Source organism: Herpailurus yagouaroundi, unplaced genomic scaffold (assembly GCF_014898765.1).
Source record: "Herpailurus yagouaroundi ecotype Mexico unplaced genomic scaffold, PumYag 216, whole genome shotgun sequence".
Taxonomy (NCBI): domain Eukaryota; kingdom Metazoa; phylum Chordata; class Mammalia; order Carnivora; family Felidae; genus Herpailurus; species Herpailurus yagouaroundi.
The window spans coordinates 3,954,755-3,978,509 of NW_024412447.1; the positions used below are offsets into that span (position 1 = coordinate 3,954,755).

Genomic DNA, 23,755 nt, shown 5'->3' on the forward strand with positions numbered 1-23,755 from the left:
TGAGGCTGGGGGCTGTGGACAGGATGATGGGTGTCTGAGCGGCCACAGCCTGAGGGTGGGGGAGCAGATAGGTAGAATGTGACCAGAGGGCAATGGGGGACCAGTGAGAGGTTCTCAGCAGAGAAGTGGTCTGGTCAAGTGCGACCTTTGAGGAAAAGCCCTCCAGCTGCTTCACCATAAAGAAAACCTGAGCAAGGCAAGCCGGAAGGGAGGCCAGCGCCACTGTCCGGGGGAACCAGGCCCTAAGTTCCCAGGGAACAACGGCAGGACGTGGGGTGAGAGGGAGTGAGGAGGAGGAGGAAGGAGACTGCGAGGCTGCCCCAGAGGTGGGGTCCCAGGGGGCGGTACAGGCCGCAGGAATGAGCCTTCGTCCTGGAGCCTGCAAGAAATGAAGCCAGGGGCAGCTGGGGGAGACCTGGGGGGAGAGCAGGGTGGCAGTACTGTGCCCATGTTCCCTGTCCCGGCCCCTGCCAGGAGGGACTCCCGTGGACCTCCGAGACCCAGAGAGGGGCCGGGAGGGCGGGCCAGGCCCAGGTCAGCGCACACACGTGGGACCATCTCAGTCTCCAACGCCCCGGATGTAGGTAAGCCAGGTCCGTGTGGGGACACTTGGCCTAGTGAGAATGGAGGTGGGCCCAGGAGAAGGTCCCGTTTGTCCCAAGAAGGCACGGCTACGACCGGACAGGCAGAGAGGAAGAAGTGGGCCCAGGACAAGGCCTCGTCTCCCGCCGGAGCTCCCGGCCGTCTCCATTTGCCCATCTGGGCAGCTGGACGGTGATCCCGGCTAACAGGCACACGGCGCCCGGCAACCCCCTAGGGATGACCTCCTCCGGGCCCCCACCCTAGGCTGCGTGGCCATCTCGCCGACTGAACCGCCTCTAATGCCCAGACAGAAGGGGCTTCCTCTTCCTCCAAACCTCTGCGTGGCCGGCCTGTGCCTCTACCGGTACCTGTGTTTCTCCTATGACGCTTAGCCTGGCGCCTCCTCTCTGTCGTGCTTCAGCCTGGGTGTCACCTACCTGGAGTGGCCTCCCCTGGGCTGCTCCAGCCCCCCAGGGCGCAGATCTGAGGCCTATGAGCTTCCCAGAACGGCCCGTCCCCGGACGCCTGAAGCGGACGGGGCCAGGCTACATGCATCCGTCAGGTGCACATACGGTGAAGGTCACCTGCAGAGCTCTGGCGACCCCTCCTGGGGCGGGCCGGGCCCACATCACCAGGACCGCTCTGCTCAGGATGGGGGCCCACGAGGCAGGGCTCCACTGGCCCCCCAGCTCTGCTTCTAGCCTCCTCCGAGCCTTGGTTTCCCGTCCGAAGGTTGGGGCAGCGGCGTCCCTGCAAGTCCACCTGCCAGTACTTACCCATCAGGTTCTGCCGCTCTTCCTTCTTCCGGGCCTTCTGCTTGGCCTCCAGCTGCACCACCGAGAGGGACGGCCCCACTGTGGGGCTGGGGAGGGCACTGGCTGCAAAGCGGGCCAGCAGGCCCAGCCCGCTCTCCTCCAGGCCTGGCGACAGGGCCCGTTCCCGGGGCCCCAGCCTATAGCCGCCGGCAGCCTCGTCCTCCTCCTCCTCCAGCTCATCCTCCTCGTCCTCCTCCTCGGAGCTCTCATCTGGTGCAGAAAACAGGGGGCGAGTCAGAGCCTTGGCCCGGGTGGGTACCACCCCCCACCGCCCCTGCTCGGCCGGGGCACCAGCGAGGGATGCCACAGCTCCAGCCTAGCTCCTCACTCCTCACCGGCCGGGGGTGGTCCAATACCAGCCCACAAGTCCCCCCCGATGGCCCAGTGACCCCATCACAGCAAGCCCAAGACATGGGCATCCCGGACAGCCCAGAGGTGGGCAGCGGCCTTGGGAATCGGAGGGTTTCTGTACGGGGAACACCACATGCACCTGTGCTGTGGGGAGGGGGACAGACACACGGACAAGGACTGGAGACAGCTCTCTCCACCGTCTCACACACGCACGCACGCGTGCGCACACACACACACACACACACACACACACACACACACACACACACGCCCCGACGTACAACATGGAGGCTGAGGAAGGAGGCAGGAGAGAAGGAAAGAGGAGGCCAGGGAGGGACAGAAAGGAGGCGGGAGAGGGCCCTGGGGACTCAGGCGCCTGGGGGTCTGGGGCTGGTGGTAAGAGAACGTGGAGTTTGATCTCCTCTTGGGGGAGTGGAAACCCCCTGGGTTGGAGCCCTGAGCAGATGCTGGGATCCAAACTTGACTTCCAAGGATCCCCGAGCCAAGAAGCCTGGGGCAAATCTCAGCCCTCCGTGAGCACCTACTGTCTCATCTGTGGCAAGGGGTGGTCTCCCCAGTGCCCCCCCCTCCCCAAGGTAAGGGGAGGCTCCCGATATGTAGGAGAAAGCACTTCACAGGCTCAACAAGCATCAAACAAACAGGGCAAGCCTGTTGAGCAGAAAGAAGCCACTGTCCCCAAGGCCAAGCGATCCACAAGCTGGCTATGCCTCACGACCCATGGGGAGCCGGGAAGGGAGAAGCACCCAGGTCAGCCCACTCTACACCACGAGACGGAGACTCGGTGCGGCCAAGTGCTCAGGCAGGACTCAAACCCAGGGCTGCCTGGATGTCTTGCCACCCAGAATCTCCTGGAAAGAATCTAAAGGAGCTTCAGCCTGTGTCTCCAGCTGGTGAACAGAGATGTACTTCTCCATGGGAACCGGCCTCCCGCCTGGGAACCTGCAGCCCTGAGCCCAGCTCGGGCCATGGGAACAAAGGCGGGGCAGGTGGCAGGCTGGCAGGCTGGCAGGCAGGGCAGGAAAGGCAGTGCTCCCTGCACATGAACCAACCCTCCAAGAGACTGTAGGCAGGTAACGAGCTTGCTTCCGACCTTCCCCAAGAGACAGCCTAACACCACGAGGGCAGGCAGGCACAAGAGCATCAGAAGCCAACTGCCCACGAGATGCCCAAGGGACATCTGCCCAAGGGTGGGGTCTGCCCAGACTGCTGGGAGTGTGAAGGTGGCTCTGGGGGCTGCTGACCAAGGGCAGGGCCAGGCGAGGCTGCAGGTGCCCCTCTGCAGCAGGAAGGGGGAAGGGAAATACGGAGGTGGCCCAGATCCCCCCTACTCTACCTTGGGAAGCACCTGGGCTCAGGGGATGGAGAGGGACAGAGACAGCTGGCCAAGTCCATGTTCTCGCACCATGCCCCAAGCCACCTGCCTGCTTGCGTACAACTAACAGCCCAAAGTGGCGGCCCTGGGTGTGCCAGTGGAGGCAGGGGTTCTGTCTAACCCTTTACCGAGGGAGCCTCGGTCTGTGCCGAGCGACCCCTCGGTGAGGAAGGTGGAGATGAGCTCAAGGAATCCCTGAAGGGAGTTGAGAAAGGCAGGAGGCAGAGACAGAGGTTTGTTAGGAGGAGGAGGAGGGGGAGGAGGGAGAAAGGAGGAGGAGGGGGAGGAGGAGGAGCGGGAGGAGGAGGAGCAGGAGGAGGAGACCCGGCCCCCCCGGAGCAATGGATGAAGCAGGATGGAGGCCAGCGGGGCAAGCAGGCAGGCAGTGCGCACTTGCGGTCCATTCACATTGCAGACATCACATGGTTCTGTCTCCGCCCCAGCGGGCCCCAGCGGCAAAGCAGGCTAAGTGTAGGCAGACTTTCGACAGCGCCTGGGTCCCCCACAGCGGGCCTCCCTGGGGTGGGCCAATTTGAGCAGGGTGGCGGGCGGGGGGCTGGCTGGGGTGGGGGCACGGGGTCAGACGTGTGGCCGGTTTTCCCTTGTAGAGAAGGCCTCCCCTGGCTGCTCAGGTGTGGAGACTCCAGAACTCTCTCCCATCCAGGAGTCCCCCATCGGCAACGTCCGGTGGGGGAGGGCTGGCTCTGGGTTTCCGGACGCCCGGGATGTCTACGTTGGACACCAGTCAGCCAGCAGCGGCCCAATCCCAGCACCCTGAGATGGGAGAGTGCTTGGAAGGGAAAAGTCAAAACCAGGGCGTGCTTCCCCCAAAGCGGAGACACAGATGATCTTGGTCTCCCGAGACGCTCCCCACCTCCGGCTGCTGGGAGCGTGACAAGCCCCCACTGGCTGTTTCCCATGGTGGCCGGTCTACTCAGGCTGGGGTCTGCGGGGCAGGGGGAGTAGAGGGGGTCTCCGGACCAAGAAAGCCTTTCTAGAGCTGTCCACACCTGAGGTCACAGGGCTTGCCAAGGGCAGAGGGTAGAAAAAGTCCCAACAAAGAAGCCCAAGGAAATAGAGAAAAACTTTTTTTTACAAAAAGAAACAAAAAACACCACCAACAAAAATCTCTTGGCTCAGTACAGTGGGGTTGTCTGTTGTTAATTTGGTTCGGTTTCCAAAACCCGATTGATAAATGCCAAAGCAATCCGCTGCTGCCATAGCCGATGGGGGCAAACCCCGAGGAGGGGGGGTGCAGAGGGGACACAAAGAAAAGGGTTTTGCCTACCTACGGAGCAACGAGCCAGGCTCGCACCCAAGCTCAGTGACCCGCTGCGCCGTCTGCCCTACTCCCAGCCTTCGCTTTGCGTCCAGAGTGCAGCGTGAGAGCAAATGCAAGAGACCAAAACAGACATTCAAAGCATCATGGGTAGGGATCAAGGGTGAAGGTATGGTCAAGCTGCTGGGAGGAGAGAGCAGACACTAGAAAGCCAAGCAGTCAGGTGTTTTAGTACCGGATGTCAGAAGTCCCTATTACCCAAATATCCCTGTCAAGACCTCACCAGCTGGTGTGCGCAGCAAGGCCCCTCCCCTCCCCCTATCTGGGCGCTCCCCACGGCTGCATCCGGCCTGGTCTGAGGGCCCCTGGCTCCCTCTGCCCACTCTGGGCCAATGGCCCCTTGCGAAGAGATCGGATCGGGAGGGGCTGCCTGCTTCTCTACAGGATCTGAGCTGGGGCAGGAGAGCTTAAAAACATGGAAACTGGAACTTTGGCCTTAAAGGGGAGGAGCCCGGGGAGGAAAGGAAAGGGTCAGGGAAGTAGGGAGAATGATGAACCAGCCAGACTGGTCTGCAGAGGCCAGGGCTGAGGGAGGCCTGGCAAAGGAGGCTGGCTGATCGGTTAGTGGCCTCCCCCCCCCCCCACCCCGAGGCCCAGACTGACGGCAGCAGCACAGGAGAATCAGGGTCCCAAGGGCACCTGGCCCCCTGCTGTGCCGTCTCCTGGTCACCCAAAACGGATGTGGGCCAATCAGGACGAGGGGCGTGGGCAGGGAGAAGGCGGACCAGGAACGAAATCAGGGTAGAGTCCAGCCCCAGGGCCCAAGCCCATCCAGGTTGGCCTCTACGTGTCTGGGCCTCACTCAGGGAGCGTGGGGTCCGGGCTCTGGAAATCCCTGAAGGGGGGGGTCCACCCTGTAGCAAATGCTAAAGTAGGGTGAGGAAACACTTAGGGATCCTCTGGCTCCCCCGCCGCCCCTGGGACACACCTAACCACCCGGGCAAAGTCAGAGCCAGGGTGTTCGCAGGGGTCACTGAACCCCACCCTCTCTTCACAAGTGAGGCGAATGAGGTTCCCCGGGCTGGGCCGGGGTGCCAGCAGACCAGGCCTGTGGGCTCCTAGGCCAGTGCTCCCGCCGAAGCCTGAGCCCCGCCGCTCAACACGGCAATGAGGCCCACGCTTTCACATCTCACAACAAAACTCGGGGCAGCAAATGGTCTTGACCCTGCACTGCCTACGTGCCCTTTAAAACAGAAATACGTGTTAGGAAACGAGCGTTCGTATTTTTAAACCGCTGTTACGCAGGAACAGAGCTTTAAGAAAATAAAAAAACAAACGAGCAGCTAAAAAAAAATAAAAAAATAAAAAAAAAGGAAGAAAGATGAAGCTGGAGGTGAACGCAGCTGACTTTCGATCTGAAGAATGAAACGCATGCCAAGAGCTACCGGGGACATCTGAACAATAGAAAAGAGCGGCAGACTGCACACCCCAGCTCTGCCCCTTGGTGGGGGGGGAGGGGGCGGGGGGGAGGGGAAGGAGGGACAAAATGGGGGGAGCAGCAACCTAACGGTCTAGTAAGGACACAGCAAGAGAGACAAGGCACACGGGTTTAGTTAAAAATGAACTCGGTATGTTTAATAAAGCTTGGTATTACCAAAATCGCGGTACAAACATCAAGTCACACGCCCACACGACAGAATTCCGTTTACAAAACGTCCCTCGGAGGCCTCCTCCGGGTCCGCGCCCGAGAGCGCCCAACCCAGGCCTGCGGTCTAGGGGGCAGAGGAGGCGAGGAGGAGGGCAGAGGGGGAGAATGGACAGGGGTGGAGACTAAAAACAGTCCATGTAAGAGCTCAAAAAGAGCCAGGCCGTGGCGTTATCACAACGATACAGGTACAGGTAAGAACAAAAATAAAGACTCAGGCGGATACAGCAGGCTACGCTGCCAAGAACCAAGACGGCCGCCCTTCCCGAGGCGTCCCAGACGGGCCACCTCCGCCCGCCATCTCCTGCCATCTCCTGCGTGCTCGCTCGCTCGCGCTCGCTCTCTCGCGCTCTCTCTCACTCACTCTCTCGCTAGGAAACACGGAAGGTATTTTGTGTTTGGAGCTAGTAACCTTGGTCAAACGAGTCCTCCGAGGAATCGCTGAAGGAGGATCGGGCCTCGACCTCTCGAAGCAGCAAACAAAAGGGCTGCTTCCTGCCGGCGGCCGGCTTGGGTTTGAGAGTCCGGGCGGCCGCCAGGCCCCGCTCGCTCAGCTTGGGGCCCCCGGCCGGCTTGCCGTTCTTTGCCACCATGCCACACAGGATGGAGGACGTCAGTTTGGAGCTGGACGGGCCTTGGGCAGACCACTCGTCCTTCAGGAATCCTTCGTCTTCCTCTGAGTCCGTATCTGCAGTCAAAGTAGTTTTTGACACAGTAAGTCATGGGGTGCTGGGCGGGGAAGGGCTGGTGTCTCTCGCTACTAGCGGTTTCGAGAAGGCCCTGGCGCGTGCTAGGGCAGAGAGGTCCAAATGCCCACTGGCTGCGGAACAAGCCGTGCCCCACCGCCTGGACCTCTCGCCTCTCGCCCGGGAGGCCTCCAGGCCGCAGGCATCACAGAGCTTGTCCTGTCCGGGCTGGGCGCTGCCGGCCCCGCCCACCAGACAGCCACTTCTGCCGAGGCCTTTCCGGGCCCTGGGGGGGAGGCAGGAGCCCCACACTCGTGAGGGTCTCGCCCGTGGTCATGGAGGTCACTGCACCCAGCACGTGGGGACATGGGGAGGGACAAGGCCCAAGAAAGGAAGGGCCCCGGTAAAGCTCTTCTCCCCCAGAATACCCGTTTGCCCCGGCACAGGGTGGCACAGGCAGGCTCGCGACGACAAATCACGCACGCGCACCCCAACTCCCCGCCCAGCAGCATCCCAAAGGCGCGTCGAGATGGGCCATCGTGAAAGCGGTTACGCCAAGGAAACTGGCAAATGACGGGACAACTCAAGGCTTCCCCCCAACTTTTTCCTATCGAAGGGCCGGGCTGCCAGCACACTGCTGCTGGCTTCCCTGTCTCCGGCCTCACCGTGCAGGTGAGGTCAGGGTTCCCAAGCTCTCCCAGGAGAGGATCCCCCAGCTTTGGGGGGGGGGGGGGGTGCCACGGTCAAGCAGGCACAGCTCTGGCCCCTTCCAAGCCCATCCCAAGCAAGAATTCATTGGAAGAAAGGGCTCTGCAGCCAGAAACTATAACCTCTTGACCTGCTAAAATCCACTCGGAACAAGAGGAACACTAACAGAGACACAGCTCTGGCAGCACCTGCCACCTGCAAGCCCACGAGAAAACTATACGCGTCGGGCGCAGGAGGCGAGGGGGACGCAGCGTCCGCTGGCTGCCTCCTCCTCTACCTGGGCTTTCCACGTCAAGACCCCAACGGCAGGATGGCCTCCAAACTCCAGGCAGAGCTAGGACAAAGACAAGCCCCACCAGGCCCCTGCCCATCGTTCCCAAGGCCGCATCCCAGGCCAGAGCCACTCGTGGGTGACGACAACCGAATCGGCTTCCCACCAGGCATGTCCCCGACCCCTACAACCCAAGAGTTGTAAAACCCCAAAGCGAGAAAGAGAAGAACGTTCTGTTCTCTCCTCCCATCTCCTGCCAGCCATCCCTGTGCTAGAAAACACTCTTGTCCTCTTTGTGACCGTGTACTCTGCTTACCTAGAACCGCGGAAAAGCCAACATAAAAAATACAAACGAGGGCCCTCTCCAGATCCAGCCGCGTATCAGAGCCAGCATCTAGTTGGAGTCAGACCTTTAGACCTGTATGTTGCAACGTTTACTCACTTCTCACCTGGACGATGGAATTTAGGCACAGACCCAACAGCTAGACTAGCAATCTGAACGTGGCTTTGTGCACGCACACACGTGCGCACAGCAGACTCACTGGCTCAGAGCACGCCAAACATCTCAGCGGCTGAACCGATCTCTGGTCTCTAAATGTACCCCAACCACCTAGAAGTGGGAAGGTACAGGATTCTTACCTGGCAACCAGCCAGGCGACACCCAGCGGCCACTCACCCTTGAAACATAAGAGCCGCAGCAATGCTCCCCACTCCCCCCATCATTCCAAAACTGGCAGAGATACAAACAGCAGAGGAAAACCCTTCTTCCCTCTTCCTCCAGAGCTAGGAGTTTCTGGTACGAGCTCATGGTGGCCACGGGCCTGGGCACTCTTGCTCGGATCATACCCATTACGACCGGAGGGCCATCAAAGCTATCGCAATCGAGCATGTCCTGGGCACATAAGCCACAAAGGCGCTGTTTACTTCACACACGTCTCTGCGTCAGCCCTAGAAACCCTTCAGTCCACAGCAACCAAAACCACGAACATTAAAACATACACACACGTATGCACACGCATGCGCGCGCGTCAAGCTCTTCGCCGACGTGAATTCACGTAAAGTTCAGGACAGCCATGGGAAGCAGACGATGATAACCCCATGTCCACAAAACTTTATTTCCTTTCCTTAAGAAAACAAACTTTCTAATAACATTACAAGTGTCCGCTTTCTTGCACGTGACGTTCAACCGCTGCCCTCCGACCCCTCATGTACCACGCAGAGTCAATCAAGAGCCTAGACGCACACAGCCAGGCAGTCGTCAAGGGGAAAAGCCGCCCACCCCAGTCGGGGCCTGGGGACTCCCAAAACAAACCCCGCGGACAACTGCCAGGAGCCACGAAGCCCCGCCTGGCTCTCCTGCGGCGGCCACACGCTTGGCGCGCATCGGTCCTGGGCACTAGGGGCTCGGCCCACACACGCACCACGCAGCGGCCCCGGGGCCCCTGGAGAGCCGGGCGGGCGGGCCCAAGGCCCAAGGCCCACCGCCCAGGTAAGGAACTCCGATGCGGCAGGCTCCGGGCCAGTGCGAGACCGCTCAGCCGCTCCGCGGCTGCGCTCCCAGGCTCCACAGCTCCCGTCCTGGGAGCCGAGCCATCCGGGCCCCGCCAACTCCCCACCCCTGGCGGTCAACCTCGCCCGGCCTCGGCCTCCACCCTCGGGAACAACGCGGGGCAGCCACCTGGAGGACTGTCTTTGCCGGAAACAAAGCGAAACACGGCCCGCACAGCCCTCGGTGCGCCGACCAGCACGGCGCCCGCTCCACGGACACCGGACACCGTTCCTCTGAATCTCCGGCCCCAGGACAGAAAGCCGCCTGTGGGCAGGGGAGACGGACTCCTCTCTATGGTCGTCGCGAGCGACCGCTCTAGGCCCAGCGGCCGCCAACTCGGTGGCGCAAAGCCTCCCACACTGCCGGCTTCCCCGCGAACAAGCGGAGGGCCGGTACACGAGGGCAGGCGGACTTCCGCTCCCACCTGCCAATCACGGGCGCCCGCCAATCACAGGCACTTCTGCTCTAGGCACCCACCCCCACCCCACGCACGCACTTCCGGCCTGGAGCCCGCGCAAAAGCAGGACTCGTTGGAGCGCCCACGAGATGCGGAGAGAGGAGACTGAGGAGAGGAAAGGCCCCGAGGCGGCGCGGCGTCCGCTACTTACTGTAGGAGTAGCTGCTCACTTCCGAGGCGAACGGGGAGTGGGCCGACTTGGGCTGGCCTCTGGCCTTGAAGCCCACCTCCATCTTCCTGGCTTTGGCGGCCCTTTTGTGTTTACCTTCTCTGGAGGCTTTGAGAGACAGGCTGAGGCCTTTGGCCAGCGCCTTCCGGTCCTTGCCCAGCAGGCTGTCATAGGGCGTCAAGTACCTGCCGCAGCCCCCGCTCGCTTTGGACTTCCCTCCAGAACTGTCCGAGAACTTGAAGGGCGACTTCAACTTGTCCTGCTTCGTGAGGGAGAGGGCCTTGTCCAGCTTGCTCGCCAGCTGCTCCTGGTCACTGGCCATCTTCTTCTTTTTAATCTTTAGCTGGAGAGGGAAGTTGGGGAGTCACGGGTTAAGACGTTTGGCAAAACAGGATCGTGTGTTTCGGTGCCCGGGCTGTGCCGAAGCTGGGCTCCGGTCCTTTCCTCCTGCCCCTGTGGCTTCTAGCAAGCTGCTCACCTCCTCTTAGCCTCAATTCTTCTGCTCTGTAAATCGGCGATAATTATGTATGGGCATCTTGGGGGTTTTTCTGAAGATGAACAAGATCAGGCCCACAAAGCTTTTATCACAGAGCTGTTACTGCGGTTACGGTTCTCATGAACACTGGCATTTCCACTGGCTTTGCCTGGCGCTGTCTGGTGCCTCCTAGGGAAGCCCTTCCAGCGGGCAGCACAGCCCATGAGCAGAAGGCAGCTGGATTAGGTCAGAGGCATGGAACCGAGATGGAAAACCCAGGTCATACCATGGATTCCCACCTAAAGCAGCCCATCCAACTAAATGGGCCTAGCCGACAAGAGAACGCCCTGCGAGCGTGCCCTGGATGCCTGAAGCAGAAAGCGCGACTCAAGATTTCACAGATTAAATTCCTGGTTCCAAGTCTGCTGTAGTCACTCATTGTCAAAGGGAAGCGTGCAGTTTCAAAGCCGTTAATGCCCCTCGTTTGAACGTTCTCTCTCTATTTTTCTTGAATCAGGTAATCTATTGTAAGGCGGGGGATAGTTGGGATAGGGCCTTAATTAAACAACAAAAGTATCCTTCACAATTTGTGAATAAAGGATGCTGATCTACAAACTGGCTCTATTCCCTCCTCCTGGATGCAGTCCCCCTTATGTGTGTTATTTTGCTCTGATGGCCAAATCAACATACAGCCCCTTGCATGGGGCCTTATGGGGAAAGATGACAAGGTACATTAGATATTTAGAGACAAGGGCCTTAAGTGGCCGATTTCAATGCTCTGCAGAAATCAGAAAAATCAAGGAGCTGGCTCTCACCCCATTACCTCTGGAGAGTTCACAGGGAAATTACGATGGGATCAAGCCCTTGCTTCTGCGAACTACAGAGTGGTGAAGCTGCTCGTTGAACAACTGCACTGTTGAACAATAGTAAGTGTGTTATCTGGTTAAGAACTTGCAATCTCTCTTCCTGGCTTCAGCAGAGGGTCACCGAGCACGCATGGGGGGGGGGGGGGGGGGGGTGGCTTTCCGTCTCTGCTCTACCTGAGGCTGTGCTACTCTGGTTAAGTCTCTGACCTCTGGGCCTGGATTTTCTCCTCTGTGCAACAAGGAAGACTAGAGGACAGCCCTTTTGGCACTAAGACAATCCTCTCTATAGTGTCTGTGCAGCAGGTGGGGCCAACAGACCTGCAAAGGGAGCGTGAACTCTGGCACACCCTGCAGACCTTCCACTCTGAGATGGCAGCATCTCTGCAACACAGAGTTACTGACCTGACTCATGAAGTCCGACGAGGCTTCGTGCTCGTCCCAAGGCTGGTTCCTGCCCCTAGCTCTCCCCGTTCCGACCAGGGCATCGTGTTCCTCCTCGGGTCCCTTGTGTCTCTTCCTCATCCCTGCTCCAAGCTCGTACTCATCCGACGTCAGCAGGGGCTTGCTGCTCAGCCTGAAACCCAGATGCACTGCTGGTCAGCACGCTGGCCAGGAAAGACTCAAGGGTTGGGGGTCCGCCCTCACAGCCCTGAAGGGTGGGCTCTGGATGTCGAAGCACAGACAGTGATGGCAGAGTGACGAATCTGGGGAGACGGATCCTGTAAAACTGTGGTGCTGGGATTCTATCTGTGAGTGGGGCAGAATGAGAGTTTAACCGGAAAGAAGAAACACTTCTCCAAGGCAGTATCCTCTGCTGGCCTCTTTCTTGTGCTTCTTCACACATACACTCACACACACACCTTATCAAAACATGCCAAGAGTAAAGATCAGAAATGTCCAAGAAATCCCCCAGGACTGGAAGGGGAGTAAGAGCCACTGGCTGGTCTCCTGCACCCCTGGGATTAAGACAGTCGGGACACGGTCCTAGGTTGAAGGCTTCTCTTGCCTACTTTAAGCTAAACCCTCACAAGTAATAAAAGCAGCTAATTTTTACTTGGTGCTTACTATGTGTTCTCTTCCGGGTTAGCGTTTGATACTTTAGCCACAAAACAATGTTCCACATCCTGTTTTTACACGTGGGGAAACTGAGGCTCCAAAAAGCTAACACCCAGCCCAAGGTCACAACAAACACTGGACGGAGCTAGGACTCACAAGTAGGAACAGACGCCCACCTCCAGAGGCTGTGCTCCTAACCAGTGGCTGTGTGCTGGCGGCCCAGCCCCTGTGGTTTCGGGAACTGCTTCCCTACCCTCCTCCTTTGGCTGGTTTTAGGGGATTTCTTCCTCTTTCCATCCTCTCCTCAAACAGGAACATCCCAGGAGGACAAATCCAAGTCGTGGGGACGCTTGGGGTGATCTGACAAGCCCTGTGGCCGATCCACTGCCTCTCCTGCGCCTTTTAGGGGCACCCTGTGGCCCCTCTGCTTCCTCAAGCCAAGCACCAGGCCACCTACTGTCTGCCCTGCTCCGATGTCCCAGGCTGGGGCACACTCCAACCCCGCTCTTTTGATGGGCCTCATTCAGCTCCTGCTACTCCATGACACCCAGGGAAGACCGCAGCATCATTCCTACCCACGCTCAGCCTGGAGGAAGAGCTCTCATCCCAGCCACCATTCAAGAAAACCTCCAGAGACGCCACGCGTCGCTCCTGCTGCCGCTCAAGGAGTGTGCAAAGGAGCGGCCCCGGGTCACAGGCTCAGGCACGACAAGCCAACAGGTCAGACCAGGAGGACAAGAGTGACGCTGTCAGTCACGGAGGCAAGTAAGTGACAGCACAAGTCAGAACCCGTCCCAGGGGGCTGGAAGCTCAGCGGATCCCTCTGCAGGGAGGAGGTGTACAGAGAAGAGCAGGAATTCGTCCCTAACCGTGGAGAAAGCAGGTGTGGCGGGAAGACGGGCGAGGCACTTAGCTCATGGCACAGAAACCTCTCTCACTGGGGTCACCTGCCCACTCAGTGCCGGGTAGATGAGTCTGCCTGTCCGTTCCGCCACTCGCCCGGCTCGCCCTCCTGGCCCGGGCGGCGCGCACCGTGCTCCCTGAGAGCTACCAAACCAGGTGGGTCGGAGCCCGAGGGACTCGAGGTCCCCGGTGCCCAGACGCAGGCCCTGTGTGGGCCTGTGCTCCTCCCCTCCGAGCTCTGTGCCAGTTCCCGACCCACCGAGGGGCCAGCCTTACTTTCCGCTACTGTTGCGGCTCTTCCCTCTCTTGCGGGGGGGCGACAGGGTGCTCAGGGCGTGGGTCCGTTTCCTCGGCCTGCCAGGGCCTCTGCGTGCCAAGCTTCTATGGGGTTCCTCGCGCCTGTCCCTTAAAAAGAATCACACGCTCGGCTGTGAACCTGGGGGGTGGGGGGGGGCGCGGAGAAGGACATACGATGCACACACGTCACTCGGGTCCACACACACCTCTAATGGCCTACCACAGCCAACCTACTGAGCACCAGCGCCTACGAGAGCCCAACCAGGGCGCCGCCTGCCGCGGCCTTGTCGCCCGGCCGGCCGGGGCCGCGGGGTATGGCTGGGGTGCGGCCGGGGTGCACACTCACTCGGAGTCGCGGCGTCTCTGCAGCTTCACCAGCTCTCGCTGCTTCTCCTTGTACCGCCGCTGGACCTCAGCCAGCCGCATCCGGAAGTCCAGCTCCATGGCATCCATGCTTTCCAAGGAGGACTTCATGGCATACATCTGCGGGGAGAGCGGGGTAAGGATGCCAACGCCCACCGGCTCCCACCACCCGGCCAGGCATCCGCTCAGATGGGAGCGGCGAGGCCTGATGGTGACCGGGGCCCAGCTCACGCCTCACCTGCCACTTCACTAGCCCTGGCCGTGGGCAGAACGCGGGACGGGGACCAAAACTCAACTCTGCAGGGCCGCGTCAAGGCCGAAGCGGCCTGAGACAGCCGCTCCCAACAGTGTTATCCATCGCTTACAGAGGCCCACAGGCACCAAGGGGCACAGCCAGGCCTGCTCTTCCTGACCCGTCAGGCGGTCGCCCGTTATCACGTGGATAAACTGAGACCCAGAAAGGGGATACGGCTTGCCCAGGACCGCACGGCAAGTCAGCGGTGGAACCTGGACTCAGATCAGGCCCTTTCAACTCCAAAGTCAGCCATGTCCCCAGCAAGATGGAGTCTCTGGGGGACCCATCTCTGCTCCCACCCCACGGGCCACAGGCAGGCAAAGACAGGCCCGGGACACCTCACCCGCTCCTCCTTCTTCTGCATCCAGCTATACTTCTTGTTGGGGTTCAGCTCCCGCGGAAGCCGCAGGTTCTTGAGCGGGTCCACGAAGGGACTGTCCAGCACCTCCTTCAGCATGTGGCTGCTGGCCGCCAGCAGGCTCTCCAGCGAGGGCCGCACCACCGGGCCCCGCTCTGCACCTGCACATAGGAGGCAGGTGAGCCCACGCCTCTGTGCCCGCCCCGCCGTGCTCCCTGGGGGCAGCCCACCCCACTCAGACCCCAAACAGGGAGAAGAACGAGCCCAGGACCAGCTCAGGGCCTGCCCGAGGCCACAAGGCCCCCACGATGCTGACGGGACCCCGGCCTTGCCGAGAGCCAAGAAATGGTGCTAAGTGAAGAGAACAGGCAGAAGCCGGGGCACACAGCACGGCTCTGTTCCAAACGTCCACTGCCGCACAGAGAAAATGGCCACGAGCGGCCAAGCGCCCACAGAGGCGCGTTCTGGGCTGTGCCTCTTTCTGCTCCTCTGTCCTTTAAACTTGCCACAGGGAATATGCATGGTTTTCATATTCAGAAAGAAAAGGGCCCAAATTAAGTTTCATAAACTGCAAAAGCAGTAGGAGAACACAAAAAAGATAAACGAAGCAGAAAGGTGCGAAGAAACGAAAACCTTCCCCGCCCCAGCACAAAGCTGGCCCCGCCACCAGAGGCACCACTCTCGACATTCTGGTAGAGGGCTCCAAAAATACCGATCCCCACTCGAACACACGCAACGTCCGTGGGCATCCTTCGTAAATATGGGAACAGCATCAACGCATACATACGGTATCACACCTTTTTCCACCTACCCTCTTTTCACGGTAGCGCATGACAGCAATCTACCACATGTCGTTAGCTTGGACCTTATGAATTATAACTGCCATTTCTACAGGTCAGCAACTTTTATGTGGCCAAACCCAGTAACAACTGCCTAGAGTTCTCTTGCATTGCTCAGTTTTAATTAATCTAAATAATCCCCCATTAAACGGCATTTCTTTTTTTTCTTTTTGTTTTGTTGGGGGGGGGGGGTGGGTAGTGGAGGCATAGGCACACAGCAAGGACACGTGTTTCAGGACAATTCCTCTCTGTGATTAACACGATTAAGGTATGTGCATTTATCTAATAAATATTCCCACTACCCTTCAGAAAGGGCACGCCACCCATCTCCCCTCCAGTCTCTCCCAGAGTAACAGTTTTCTTTTTTAATTGGCGTTGTCTTTGTGATCTAATATGTGATCAGTTTTTATGAATGTTCCACACATGCCTGAGAAAAAAAAATATTTAAAAAAAATTTTTTTTAGTGTTTATTAATTTTCGAGAGAGAAGGATGGAGCATGAGCAGGGGGGTGCGTAGAGAAAAGGGACACAGGATCCGAAGCAGGCTTCCGGCTCCGAGATGTCAGCAAAGGGCCCGACGCGGGGCTCGAACTCCCAAACCTCGAGATCATGATCTGAGCTGAAGTCGGATGTTTAACCGACCGAGCCACCCAGGCGCCCTCAAAGCATATTCTTTACTATCGACGCGTGCAGTTCCATAAAACAGACATCACTGATGGTCTCGCATAGATCAGGGCTTCTCGACCTTGGCGCTATGCACGTTTTGGTCAGCTCATCCTCTGCAATGGGGGCAGCCATCCTGGGCATGCGCTGTAGGAGGTTCAAGAGCATCCCCTGCCTTTCCCCACTAGATGTCAGCAGTACTCCCCCAAGCTGCGACAACCAAATGGGTCACTGCCAGTTGAGAAACACCGGTTTTGCTCTTACAGGCACGGAGGCTGCACAGCAGTGAACCCCATCAGCTCACGAGGGCCCACCCCGAGGTGACGCCTCTGCACCAGACCACCCCTCAAGGTCGTCCGAACCGGAAGATTCTCAGTGGTTGGGTAAGGCAGGAGAGCACCGCTCCATCACAGAGGAGGGGACCGAGGTGCAGCTTCTGTCACCTCCTTCACCTTCCAAACCAGTCTGGCTGAGGCTCTCACAACTGAGGCCAGGGAGCCTGGTGACTCTAGGCCATCTGCTACGGGATGTATCGTCCCCCCCCCCCCCCCCCCGGCCCACGCCATCCACACATTTAAGTTCTGACCCTAGTATTTCAGAAAGTGATCTTATTTGCAGTCTCTACAGAGGACACCAAGTTAAAGTGACCAGATGAGCCCTAATCCAGTAGGACTATTTCTCTATAGAAAGGGGAAAGCTGGAGACAAGCACGGAGGCAACCGGGCGAGGACACGGGGAGAAGACGGCGTCCACGCGCCAGGAAAGAGGCCTCAGCAGGACCCAGCCCTGCCCACACAGTGGTCTAGAACATCCAGACGCCCCCCAGTCTGTGGTACTTGCGACAGAAGGCCTGGCTGACACACAGCCTCATGGCTGTACCAATGCAGGGGTGACCTGTGGGCCATGGGAAGCTCGACGGGCGACCAGGGGCCTCTTCAGCGTTCCATCGGCAGCTGCCTGCTGGGTAGAGAAGAGGGCCGCCAGCCTCTCCCTCACCCTTGATATGTACACACCCCTGCACACCAGCACCTCCAAGTGTGTTTTCCAGCCCAGGGTCACAGATCCAGCCGCGGGCCACACTTCCAATGCAGAAACCAGCTGTGGGTCCCAAAACCTCCTCCCGCTGCTTCCTGCAAAGTCTGCCCTTCCAGCGGCTCAGGCTACAAACCTCGGAGTCGCTCTTACACCAGCTCGGAGCTGGCAAAGCCCTCTGGCTGCGCCACCTTAACTTCTACCCAGAATCCTCTTGCTCCTCACCTCTACCCACCACCCCAGGGCCTGGGCCTTCCTGCATCCCCCCATGCCTCTGCGTCAAGTGTCCCCACAGCCCCCAAAATGACACTATTTAAGTCCGATCCTATCACTGTAACTCCAAGCCCTCCTCCAGTGGGTGCCCAGGGCCCCATGCCCGCCTCCTCCCACCAACCCCCTGGTGGCCACCACTCTCCTCCTCCCACTCCACCCCAGCCCCAGCCTCCTTGCTCTGGTTCCAACGTGCTACACGTACTGTTGACCTCAGGGCCTTTGCAGGTGCTGTTCCATCAGCAAATCCCCCAGAAGAGTTCCTCCCTGGCCTTCCTTGGGTCACTTCACCCAGAAGCGCCTCCCTCTGTAAGAGACCACCCTTCCCTCCTCCATCCTGTCCCCCTCCCAGTGTCTCCACCTACCACCTATCACCACCTGACAGGGCCAAGGGCTATGCTCTGTGGCCCTCACGGAAAACCCACCAACTGTTGGTAGGATCAAGAGGGGGTGTGTCGCTTTCCAAAAAATAATTTTTTGTGCCAAACTATTTAAATGAGTGAAAAGAAGTAAGGAACTGGAGAACAAGAACCAAACAACAGACAGCTGTGGGGTGTGGGGGAGTGGGCATCACTTGTCCAAGCTCCCGGGGGACCATGTGACCATGGCAATAAAAAAGCTTTGAAAATGTGATTTTGTTCGGTCCCAGCAATTCCACCCCTGAGAATATACCCCCAGGAATATCAGCGGTGGGGACAAAGATTTGTCACATTAGTTACAACAATAAAACAACACCAAAGGCAAACTCAAATGCCTAACAACCTAGGGCCAGCTAAGGCATTGAAGGCTGGGGCCTCCACTAGGTGGAAAACTCGACTGTCCCCTAAGAAAATGTTTAAAGACCCAGAGCTTTGGGGTGCCTAGGTGGCTCAGTGGTCAAGCATCCAACTTGGGCTCAGGTCATCATCTTGAAGTTTGTGAGTCCGAGCCCCACGATGGGCAGCACGGAGCCCGCTTGGGATTCTCTCTCTCCCCGTGTCTGTCTCTCCTCCCCTGCTCACGCACCGTCTCTCTCAAAACAAACTTTAAAAAAAAAGAAGAAAATAAAGACACATAGCTGTAGAAAATATTTAATAAAAAATATGCTAAGTGAAGAGAGCAGCTTACACGGCATTGTTTACAAAACGATCTTAATTTTAGAAGCGTATGTGTGTAGAAAAAGTTCTAGAAAAAATGCACCAAAACACTGGCAACGCTATTATTATCTCTCTGACAGCTGTCGCCTGGGTCCCTCCCTCCTCTGCGCTGATTCTGGGCCGAGCGTGGGGTGGCGAGGCTTGCCTGGCCCACGGCTCCTCCTGTACACATTTCTTGGAGCGCCCTGAGTTTCTGTGTTGAACACCCGTGTTTTTTGTGCCTAGCCCAGAATTCGCTGCCCTTCTGCTGAAAGCACCCATTCCCTGCAGCCCGGTGGTGACGGCTCCGTGGGGGGGGGGGGGGGGGGATGCACAATCAGCCCGTTGCAACCCATCTCCCAGCCCAGAGAGTTTGCTTCTGCACAAAGCATGAACCCCCAGGGAGCTAACGAGAATGAATCAAATACCTTTGCCGGAGCCACCAGGAAAGAGGTGGCCTCTTTTGGGAGTCTGCTGAATTGGGCAGGCCCGTGGGCCTGCGAGAAGTATTGGGTGACCCCCAAGAGGACAGTGGGCCTGCCGTGAATGAGGACAACAGACAGAAAAGTGGAGCAGGCGGAGAGGGAGAGACGGGGAAGGGGTACACAGGACAAGAAACTCCCGATGACGGAGTGCCCGGATCCAGCCATACCTGAAACTTATTACCTAGTTACCGCTGTACCTGGCTGCCGAGAGCCCATCGATTTCCCTCCCCTTTTTCTAAGCCAGTTCAAATGAGCCTTTCTGTCCCCCGCAACCCAAAGAATCATGCTAATACAAAACGCGGCACTGACAGAACGAGGAGAAACTTCACAGAGAAGCCCGCAGACCGAGCGCGCAGCAACACAAACGCACGTGAACTCTACTAACCTGTAAACGGCAGAGATGACAAATTCTGCCCCGTGTATTTCTGCCTCAACTTTTCAAACATGGGTACGGGTAAACCCCATCCTGGGGATTTTCAAACTGTTTAAATCCTTAGGAAAATTAAAACCACCAAAAATGCCATAGAAACCGACCGCCCATGGCGACTCACCTCCCACGTCCTGGCTCCTCTTCTCCAGCTCCAGCCCAGCGATCTCGCTCAGCAGGGTGATGCCGTGCAGGAAACTCTGCTCCAGGACCAGGCTCTGCGCCGCCTCCAGCTTCTCCAGGGCCTGGGCTCCGGCGCCCGGGGAGGGCAGAGGCCTGGCCTGGGGCAGCTCAGCAGCCGCCGCCAGGGCATTCATGCCGGCCAGCGGGTCCTCTGGGCCAGGCAGAAACTGGTCGGAGCCTTCCTCCTCCTCCAGGAAGCAGGTGCCGCCGGGCACAGGCGCGGCCTCCCGGGCCTCCAGACTCAGGTGCTCTCCGTCCCCAGGGGGCATGTCACAGTCTGCCAACTCCAGGCCGGGCCGGGGCTCGCTCGGGGGCGCCTGGGCTAGGCCTTCCTCGGGCACCGCCTCTACCACCGGCACAGCCACGGGCACGTCGACGGGCACCTCCACCGGCTCCTCCTTGGCCTCCACCAGCGTCTCCGGCGTCAGTCGCGCCCCCAGGTCTGGGGCAGCCACGCACGATTCCGTCCGGCCGGGTGAGTCGACCCGCGCTTCGGCCCCTTCCGCGAAGTCCGGGCACCCGGGGACCTCCGCGACCCCCTGCCCGCCGGCGCTCAGGGCCTGGGCCTCCAGCAGGCCGCCTCCACAGCCGGCCGCAGGGCTCGGGGCCGCCAGCGCTTCCTCGGGGGGCAGCGCCAGAGGCGACTCCAGCGAGGGCAGCTCGGCAGGACCCTCGTCCATGTCCTCCACCTCCGCCTTCACCTCCCGCTCTGCCAGCGCCTCTCCGTCCGGGCCCTCCCGCAGCGGCTCCGGGATCTTGGAGGGGGACAGGCGGATGGGCTTGTCTTCAGGCGAGAGCGCCAGGCGCTCGGGCCCGTCGGCCGGGAGCGGCACGTCGGGGGCCAGGCCGTCGGCGTCGGCCGCCGCCGTGGGCTGCAGCAGGAACGGGTAGGGCCTCCCGTAGTGCGGCGGCAGGGCCTGAAACGGGTACCTGGGCGGGAGATCTGCCAAAGACACGGACAGTCAGCGGAGGCCCCTTCACCCGTCGCGTCTGACATCCCCCGTGTCCCCCGTCAACACCCACCCACCATCCGGGACGGAGCCCCGTGGCCACCCTCTGCACCCGGCGGTCCTACACCAGGCGGCATCGGAGGACCCCTGCTGCCTTTCCGCACGTCCAGGCCACAGAGACACAAGTCAGCCGCCACCCCGTCCCGAGGGGGCCTCAGGACTCAAAGGCAGAAACCACGGTCGGCTCTTTCTTTCTCTGGCCCACAACGCCTCCGCGCCCGGCACAAGGCTGGCCCAGAAGCAAATGCTCCGTAGGCCACCAATGGTCTTGACCCGGCGGGGCCTCCTTTGGCCTCCGTTCCCGCCTCACCCCATTCAAGTGGAGTCGGGGCAGCCCAACTGTTCGAAAAAAACGGCGACACGGTGCTGCCCTCCACGTTTCTACTCTGAACCCCCGCCCCCAAGCGTAGCCGCCCAAGAGCAGGGTGGCACGTGGCCAGATGTTTGCGGTGCTTCTGCGCAAGCTCCGGGTGCTCCACGGGAGCCAGACCAGGGGGAAGACGGGTGCCTGGAGCAGCCCCCGGGGCCAGGCTTAGTGCCGGCCTTTAGCACGGCATCAAATCTCCCCAGAGAGGAGCGGTCACTTGCCCCAAGATTCTGGTGGTAGCAGAATCGGAATCGGAACTCAAATCCTCCCGAGGATGCTCTCACGCTCTTTAACAGCCGCCGGGGCAGAGGGACGCCATTAAGGCCACCTGCTGCACGTCCCCGCTGGCGCAGGGCAGGGGATGGGCACCTGTGCCCGAAGCACACGGCAGAGGGTGGGGTCGGGGTCCAGAAAGGGCGCGATCATCGTGACAACCCTGCACGTGCCATGTGCCAGGAGCGCTTCCTTTACCGTTCTCAATTCGGTTTGGTTAACCCTCAGAACGAGTCCTTCTGAAGGAGGTTCTAACGTCACGCCCATTTCCCTGACTTTACTACCAAGGTGGGGCTGGAGAGAGGCTGCGTCCAACCCACGCACTCACACGTTCACTCCAGAGCCTGGCGGCAGGCCCAGTACGCAGCCGGTGCCCCGCAGAGACAGAGGAAGGAAGGGCTGGAGAACCCGACGGTCAACGAACTGGCGGCGATCGGTTCGACCAGAGCCAGACCCAACTCCGGTCTGGGCGACACGTGCCCCCCACCCCCACCCCAGGGACTCAGCCACACTCCTACCCGAGAACAAGGCCTGGAAGGGGCCGGGGGCTTCCTTCTCCAACTCCAAGTCCTTCTTCTCCACGACATTCTCGGGTGCCTCCTCCTTGCGGGTGACACCGGGAGTGGGCGGCGGGGAGGCGGGCGGCGGGCTGCTGGGGTGGGAGCTGGGCGTGGCGGGGTAGGCGTAGGCGGGCGCCTTGGACACATCCTCCAGCTTCTGGATGACCTTGGCCTTCAGGGCAGCCACAGGGGAAGCGCGGGGAGATGGCGGCGGGCTCACGGCCTTGCCGTAGGTGCCCGTGGGGCCGGCGGCCAGGCCGGGGGGCTTCCGGGGCAGCAGCCCAGGGCCCGGGGCGGCCAGGCCGGCCTTGCCTGCAGCCTCCAGGCTCCGCTTGCTCACCTTCTCCTCCATCTCCACCCGATGCTCCTGGGCCTTCAGGCGCTCCTGCTGGGGAGGGGGCCGGCAGGCAGGGTGAGCACAGCAGGAGCCATCGCCGGGCACTTGCCCAGGCCCCGGGGTCGCCTCAAGCAGGGCCCAGCGTGCGGGCTGCCCGCCCTCCCAGTCTGCTGCGGACATTCCGTCGTGGCTCACGTGTAACAAGCACAGCATTCCTTGTGGAACCCCAGACGGGGCTGGGGAGGGGTGGGGGGGGGGGGGGCTGCCTGGGGGGCCACCGGGGCTGGCAGGGGCCTCCAGTCCAGACTCCGGCCCCACCGGGAGCCTCAGTTGGCACAAGGGGGACAGGGCAGAGGCATGAGGCTCCTGACGATGAAGGAGGCGCCCCACTCCCCACACTCATATGGCTTTAGGATAGCTATCTTCACGGAGATAGGGTGGGGGTCTCTTCCTACATTTCATGGCTTTCGAGGAAACAGCAGGGAGCTGCTCGAGAAGAGCCAGTGCTCGCTGGGGGGCAGGGAGCCAGGGGGGCCAGGCGGTCAGCACATAGAACACGCCGGCACCAGCTACACCCACGATTATCGAATCTCACTGAATGATCCCGAGGACATAGGATCACCGGCATCGCCACTTTCCTAAGGAGGAGATCTGAGGCTCAGAGACGTGAAGTCACTGGCCCAAGGGCACAGAGCCAGGCACGCCAGAGCTAAGGGTCAAACCCAGGCCCCGTCTGCTGCACAAGCCACCACCGTGGCCTCTGCGGTGGCCGCTGTACGAAGGGAAAGCAGCGAGGCCGAGAGGACAGACGTCCCGGAGCACCTGCAAGTAGGCAGGAGCGCCGTTGGCTCCAGGGAGCCCACCCACACGGGGAACCGGCCCCTCGTGGCTCCTCCTGCACGGGACGAGTTAACATGGGTGTTAGAGGCCAACCCTGGCCCAGCCCAGCTGCTCGAGGAGGCCAAGCCAGGCCAGGCCAGGCCAGGCCAGGCCGGGCTTAGGAATCCGCAGGAGGCCCCGGGACCTCCTCAGCAGACAACACAAACTTGCCCAGTCCAGCAGGCTGCCTCTCCTGCCTCGGTTTCCCCGTTGCTCCCCGCACCCTGCTCCTGCATGGTTCCGCACACCTCTGGGCCTTGCCCGCGGTCAACTCCTCCAAGTCTGGGGGCAGACGCCCGCTCCCCCCTCCGGGCGGCCCTCCCTGACCACCAGCCCCCGCCATCCTTCGTCTCTGCCTGCGGACCCGTCTGCCTCTCCCTCTGCGGGGGGCTCGGAGGGTCATCCCTTGTCCCCCGCCCACCAGCAACTCACCACCAGCTGGGCGCTCCTCTGCAGCTCCAGGGCCTGGGCGGCCTGCTGCTGTAGGTACAGGAGCTCGTGCTGCCGCAGGAGGCGCTGCTGGGAGAAGAGCTGTAGCTGCTGGGCGTGGTGCAGGGCGCCGCGGCCCGGCGGGTACAGGGCGGCCCAGAGGGGGGGTGCCGCGGCCCGCTCCATCAGCTCCGCTGGGGACAGGGCGGACAGTGAGGCCGTGCCCGCCGCCCCCCTCTACACAGGGGGAGGCTGAGGCCCCCGGCAATGGAGCCTCTGTGCCCCCTTCCCTGTCCCCAGCCCAGGGG

The 23,755-nt window shown here is 60.4% G+C and overlaps 1 protein-coding gene across 1 annotated transcript in view; it reads right to left on the minus strand.

The window, feature by feature from the left end:
- The window catches only part of TNRC18 (trinucleotide repeat containing 18), an 85,756-nt gene that overhangs the window by 29,653 nt on the left and 32,348 nt on the right, over nt 1–23,755 (minus strand). Inside the window, exons 9-18 of the mRNA XM_040455636.1 lie at nt 23,451–23,641; nt 21,761–22,190; nt 19,534–20,535; nt 14,564–14,739; nt 13,909–14,045; nt 13,542–13,670; nt 11,709–11,880; nt 9,948–10,308; nt 6,538–6,813; nt 1,359–1,607 (exon numbers count right to left, since the gene is read on the minus strand). Of these exons, the coding sequence (XP_040311570.1) occupies nt 1,359–1,607; nt 6,538–6,813; nt 9,948–10,308; nt 11,709–11,880; nt 13,542–13,670; nt 13,909–14,045; nt 14,564–14,739; nt 19,534–20,535; nt 21,761–22,190; nt 23,451–23,641 (3,123 nt within the window). The remainder of the gene's footprint in view (nt 1–1,358; nt 1,608–6,537; nt 6,814–9,947; nt 10,309–11,708; nt 11,881–13,541; nt 13,671–13,908; nt 14,046–14,563; nt 14,740–19,533; nt 20,536–21,760; nt 22,191–23,450; nt 23,642–23,755) is intronic.